The 5,359-nt window shown below is 59.6% G+C and overlaps 1 protein-coding gene across 2 annotated transcripts in view; it reads left to right on the top strand.

Moving 5' to 3' along the window:
• The window catches only part of WBP2 (WW domain binding protein 2), a 26,535-nt gene that overhangs the window by 490 nt on the left and 20,686 nt on the right, over positions 1–5,359 (top strand). The window contains exons 2-6 of one of the 2 annotated variants that reach the window (XM_005884261.2): positions 2,220–2,328; positions 3,463–3,598; positions 4,418–4,510; positions 4,939–5,073; positions 5,225–5,347. In XM_005884261.2, coding sequence (XP_005884323.1) covers positions 2,220–2,328; positions 3,463–3,598; positions 4,418–4,510; positions 4,939–5,073; positions 5,225–5,347 — 596 coding nt within the window. The remainder of the gene's footprint in view (positions 1–2,219; positions 2,329–3,462; positions 3,599–4,417; positions 4,511–4,938; positions 5,074–5,224; positions 5,348–5,359) is intronic. The other variant, XM_005884262.2, reaches the window with a different exon arrangement.

Raw genomic sequence — 5,359 nt, forward strand, 5'->3', positions numbered from 1 at the left:
TCGGGATGGGGGTGGGGCGGCGGACGGGCACGAAGTTGAAGGAAGCCAGTGGGGCCCAGGGGGTAGTTCTTGAGCCCCTTTCCCAGAAACGGCGACTTGTAAGTGATGGGAAGAGCCTTCGACAAAAATAATTGCCGTTTATTGGGCCTTTACTATGTTACTACGCATCAGGCACTGCCCCTCTCCTACCGTATTTAATACGTAAGTCCTGTGGGGCAGATACTATTATTATACACATTTCATATGTAGGGAATGGGGGCGGGGTGCGGGGGGGCCACGGAGAGGTTAAGTAACTTGCCCGAGGTCACAGAGCTGTAACAGATGGAATTCCAGGAAAAGAGTCTTGACTCCAAAATCAGTAGGTGAAACTTCCAGTATGTTCCAGAACTGCTCAGATGAGAACCAGGCCAGAGCTGAGCTTAGATAGATACCGTTTGTCCAGCGCCATACCTGTCGGCTTGGTGATTCCCCAAAGCAGAGGTCTCCCCACTTGCAGATTCTTTCTGCCAAACCCCCACCCCACCCCCCACCCCCAGTGAATGCTCTCTCCCCCACCGCCTGGGCTGCTGGATGGCTCCTCTCTCCTTGCTCCGTGGGCCTTGAGCACCGGACCGGCCCGCCCTGGTTGGGCTAAGCTGAGCCCGACGCTCGTGGTAAAGGCAGAAGGAGCTTAGGAACCCGAGTCCCCGGAGGAGATTTGGTGGATCAGAGCCTGTAGCCGCTCAGGGCAGCACCAGCCCAGCAGCCGCCACCTGGAAGCTGGATGAGTCAGAGTCCTGAGAGCGCCCAGGGCCCTCACCCAGGAGTGCTGACTCCATGTTACCTGCCATCCTGTGCCTGTCATGACCTATCTTCTCTGGACTGTGCTTCTCTTTTCCGGTGCCCGTCCCCTTCCCGCTGACCCCTCCCCAGTGGAGGAAGTTGTGATATTTGGGAGGAGGAACCGCGTGAACTTAGACCAACCTTGTTATCTTATAATCAGAGAAACCTCACGTTGCTCCCAGTTTGTAGCCTCTGTGCTCCAGCCAGTCCCTGGCCTGGCAGACACTGTTGATGCCATTTGGTAACATCGCCCGGGACTGTTTTTCTTACCCTCTCAGTGAGCTTTTTCTGGGACAAGATGTATCAGTTCGGTTGGGCCTCCTGCCTGGCTTGGGGCTCAGTGCTGCTAAATAATGGTGTTCCTTGTTTCAGAAAATGCCTCAGCCTGAAAACAAAACGTGTACACAGGCTTTGCAGCTTAAATTCGTGTTCAAAATTCCATGTGTAAAATGGCCCTCCTGGCTCTTCAAGTCACGAACCCCTTGAGAGAGATGAAAGCTGTAGGTTTTCCCAGGAAAAGGCAGGTACAGGATCATCTCTGGGGCTCCAGGGACTGACATCCCTGCAGACCCAGCTGACGAGCCCCAGGTTGAAAGGAACCCTGAAGTCAGCCATTTTGTAATGTGTAATCATGTCTTAGAATGTTTATGTGTTAGGATTAAAAACAAACCAACAATGCCCTAACCCAGGGGTCCTCAAACTTTTTAAACAGGGGGCCAGTTCACTGTCCCTCAGACCGTTGGAGGGGCGGACTATAGTTTAAAAAAAAACTAGTCGGCTGCTAAGCAACAGGCAGCGGCGGCAGAAACACCCGGCAGGCCGGATAAATGTTTTCGGGCTGTAGTTTGAGGACCCCTGCCCTAACCGGTTTGGCTCAGTGGATAGAGCGTCAGCCTGTGGACTGAAGGGTCCTGGGTTCGATTTCGGTCAAGGGCACGTGCCCAGGTTGCGGGCTCCATCCCCAGTTGGGAGCGTGCAGGAGGCAGCCGATCAATGATTCTCTCTAATCATTGATGTGTCTTTGGCTCTCTCTCCCTCTCCCTCTCCCTTTCTCTCTGAAATCAATAAAAATATATGAAAAATAAAAAACCAACAAACATGGAACACCTGGTCAAGGACTCCGAAGGAGATAGGAGTGACCTCAGATAATCTAACCTCGTCACAGCCCGGCGGCTCCTCTGCTGCGCTGGCCACTCGGGCTGGTAGTGGGGCTGGGAATTCAGTAGAACCCCGACTAGCTCATCTCTCCCATGGCCGTGGGAATAGCTTCCTTGCAGCAATGTTGAAACTGTTCCAGAGACGGCATGCCAGGTCGCTGCCTACCAGGAGGGGCCAGTCCCTGGTAACAGATCGTGGCTGCAGACTGTCTCATCAGACCCTCTCTTTTCTCATCGCAGCATCCTCATGTCCTATGAGCATGTGGAACTTACGTTCAATGACATGAAGAATGTGCCAGAGGCCTTCAAAGGGACCAAGAAAGGCACCGTTTACCTGACCCCTTACCGGGTGAGTCACCCCTTACAGTGGTTGGCTTGGAGGCGTGGCTCCTGCAGCTGATGTGAGTCTTAGGGCAGCCTCAGTCTTGTGAGTCCAGCGGCCTCCGAACCACGTGACTGTTAGTTCCTCACTCCGCGAGTTTCTCTGCCACGTGCTTCTGGGTCCTAGAACCACCAGGCTGTTTGTGCAGCCGAACTGACCACTGGGCAGTGAATCCTGCAAGTCCCAGCGCTGTTGCTGCATAAGCTCTGTGTTCTGGAGGCGCTGCTGGGATGGCCTGGGCCTGGGGAGGAGAGGCTGCTGTTATTTTGATTTCTGTAGGCGTAGCCTCCAGGCCTTTGCACATCAGAGTGATAAATATGGTAACCAGGATGCAGTAGCATGACCACAGCCTCCGGACCGGGCAGAGAGCCCGGCGCAACCCTGCAGAGCGAGGAATGCCGGGCTGCACAGTGGCCTCGCCTGAGAGCTGCCCAGGCGACAGAGACTTCCAGAGAAATCCCAGCGGGCGTCCTGGGAAAGGCCCTGGAGTTCCCAGGAGTCAGGCTTGCCTGGCGGGGGGCGGAGCACATCCTCGTGTTCACCGGGATTTAGCAGCAAAAGGAGAGGCTCCAAGCCCATGTCTGGTGGTTCAGGTGGCATCTTCGGTCACTGGAGCTGTGGGTGTGAAACTGATGGCTCTGCAAGCGCGGGTGTGAGACCTGCTGCCTGGGCAGTGAGTCTGGGGAGGGGTCCCTCAGCCCCCTTGTCCGGGCTCCCACGCCCTTGCCACGACTTCGTTCTTGGTTCTGCAAAGCTCAGGCCAGACCTCCCTTCAGGACTCCTCCCCTGCCTCGCCCCTGCCTCTGCCTTAGCTTTGCAGGCCCTGTCACTGCCGCACCACATCCGCCACCTCCACCGCCTCAGTGACAGCCGTCTGTGCTCCCGAGCTGCCTGTGAGTGGCACGGTTTTCTGGGACTGCACGTCTGGCCTCTCCCTGTGAAAGGCTCTCCCAGGAGGGTCTGTGCCAGCGGAGAGCTCTGGCCGCTGGGCCCTGGCTCGGGCTGCCCGCCCCGCACTGGCGTGGACTCGCCACACGCAGGAAGCGATGGCCCGCTGGGCGGCGGTTGGCTGGTGATGGTTCTCGTCTTCTCTCGCTGCAGGTCATCTTTCTGTCCAAGGGGAAGGATGCCATGCGGTCCTTCATGATGCCCTTTTATCTGATGAAGGACTGTGAGATCAAGCAGCCTGTGTTTGGTGCAAACTACATCAAGGGGACAGTGAAGGCTGAGGCAGGAGGTAGGTGACTGGGGGGGTGGGGGGGGCTAGGGACATCCATGGGCTTCCAGAGAGGCGCTCCGGCGCTAACGGCGGCCGTGGAGATGGCCTCCTTGGTCCCTTACCGTCCCAGCTCATCCTTTTCCTGGTCTGAGTTAGCTTCCAACACCCACACCTGGGCGCCAGCTGTGTAGCGGCGGTGGGTTTGGTTGACAAGAACTGGAAATGCTGGCATCGAGGTGGCAGCGCACATCACCTTCGCAGGGAGGGAAGTAGCGGGTGACTGCGCGAGTGGAAGCGCTTGCGACCCGGGCGTGTCCCGGTTTCAGGGTGGAAGGGCCTCTCCCTGGAGCCCGAGGAGCTGCTCTGTGATGCGGGGAGGTCCTGCTTGGCGGGCTCTTTCCCAGGCGCCCTTGACCTCTGCCCAGCCCCCCGGCCCTCGCCCGCCCCGGGAGCTCGTGTTGTCACTAGGGCTCACAGGTCCCCTTTGGCGGGAGCCAGGCCAGAGGGCCCGGGAGTCCATCCTTGGGCCCCTCAGGGCGAGATCAGCCCTGAGCTGGAACGTCAGTGGTTGCTGACGGTGCCTGCTCCTGGGAAGTGGCGTGATTGGGGCGGGAGGCCCTGGTGCCGATGCACTCACAGTGCTGAGCGGGAGGACAAGTTTGTTCCCAGAGGAAACGCCCCGTAGGCTCGCGGGGCCGGCGCGGTGGCTGGAGGCCGAGGTCTGGTCCATCGAGGCTGCAGAGCCAGCCCTTTCCTCAGCCTCGGGCGTTGGCCGGGCGGAGAGGACCATGGGCTCACAGTGACTGTGTCCTGAGCTTGGCTGCGCTGTCCCCCCAGGTGGCTGGGAAGGCTCTGCTTCATACAAGCTGACCTTCACGGCAGGGGGCGCCATCGAGTTCGGACAGCGGATGCTGCAGGTGGCGTCGCAAGGTATCAGGGCTCTAGACATCGGGGCCCTACGGGTGCTGTCTGGGGGGTTGTGACAAGAACCCTCAAACACTCGGCCCCCGAGAGCTGTGTGCACAGGCATCCTTACCCAGTCCCCGCCCTGAGCCTGCCTCCCTCCCTCCCTGCCTCCCTCCCTCCCTCTCTGTCTCTCCCCCTCTGTCTCTCCCTCTCCCTCCCTCTCCCTCTCCCTCTCCCTCTACCCCTGTTCTTGACCTCCCCCTCTGATCTCTCTCCCCATCCTGGCCCCTCGCCTTGTTCTGACCAAGGTCAACTCAAGTGTGGGGGGAGCGGATGACGTGGGATAAGGCCCGTCTGCTGTGCACATCTTGGGACCCCGAGCCCCCCTCCCAGGGGTGGGACCCTCCCCCAGCCCGAGGCTGAGAGCGCACTTCTCTCCCCTGTGCTTGCAGCCTCCCGAGGCGAAGCGCCCCCTGGAGCCTATGGGTACTCCTACCTGCCCACCGGGCCCTATGTCTTCCCCCCGCCCGTCGCCAATGGAATGTACCCCTGCCCTCCTGGCTACCCCTACCCACCGCCCCCACCTGGTGAGTGTGTCCTTTGCTGCCCACCCCTCACCCACCCACTAACCAGCCCCACCCAGGCCAGGGCGGTGTAGAGGGGAGACTTGTGGGACCTGCTCCAGGACTAACGGGGGCTGGCCGCTCACGGGGTCCCTGTCCCTCTCTTGCCGAGCAGAGTTCTATCCGGGACCTCCCATGATGGACGGGGCCATGGGATACGTGCAGCCCCCACCACCGCCCTACCCGGGGCCCATGGAGCCACCGGTCAGCGGCCCTGAGGTCCCCTCCACTCCTGCAGGTGAGGCCCAGG

The sequence above is a fragment of the Myotis brandtii genome, unplaced genomic scaffold (genome assembly GCF_000412655.1).
Source record: "Myotis brandtii unplaced genomic scaffold, ASM41265v1 scaffold825, whole genome shotgun sequence".
In the NCBI taxonomy this organism is placed as follows: domain Eukaryota; kingdom Metazoa; phylum Chordata; class Mammalia; order Chiroptera; family Vespertilionidae; genus Myotis; species Myotis brandtii.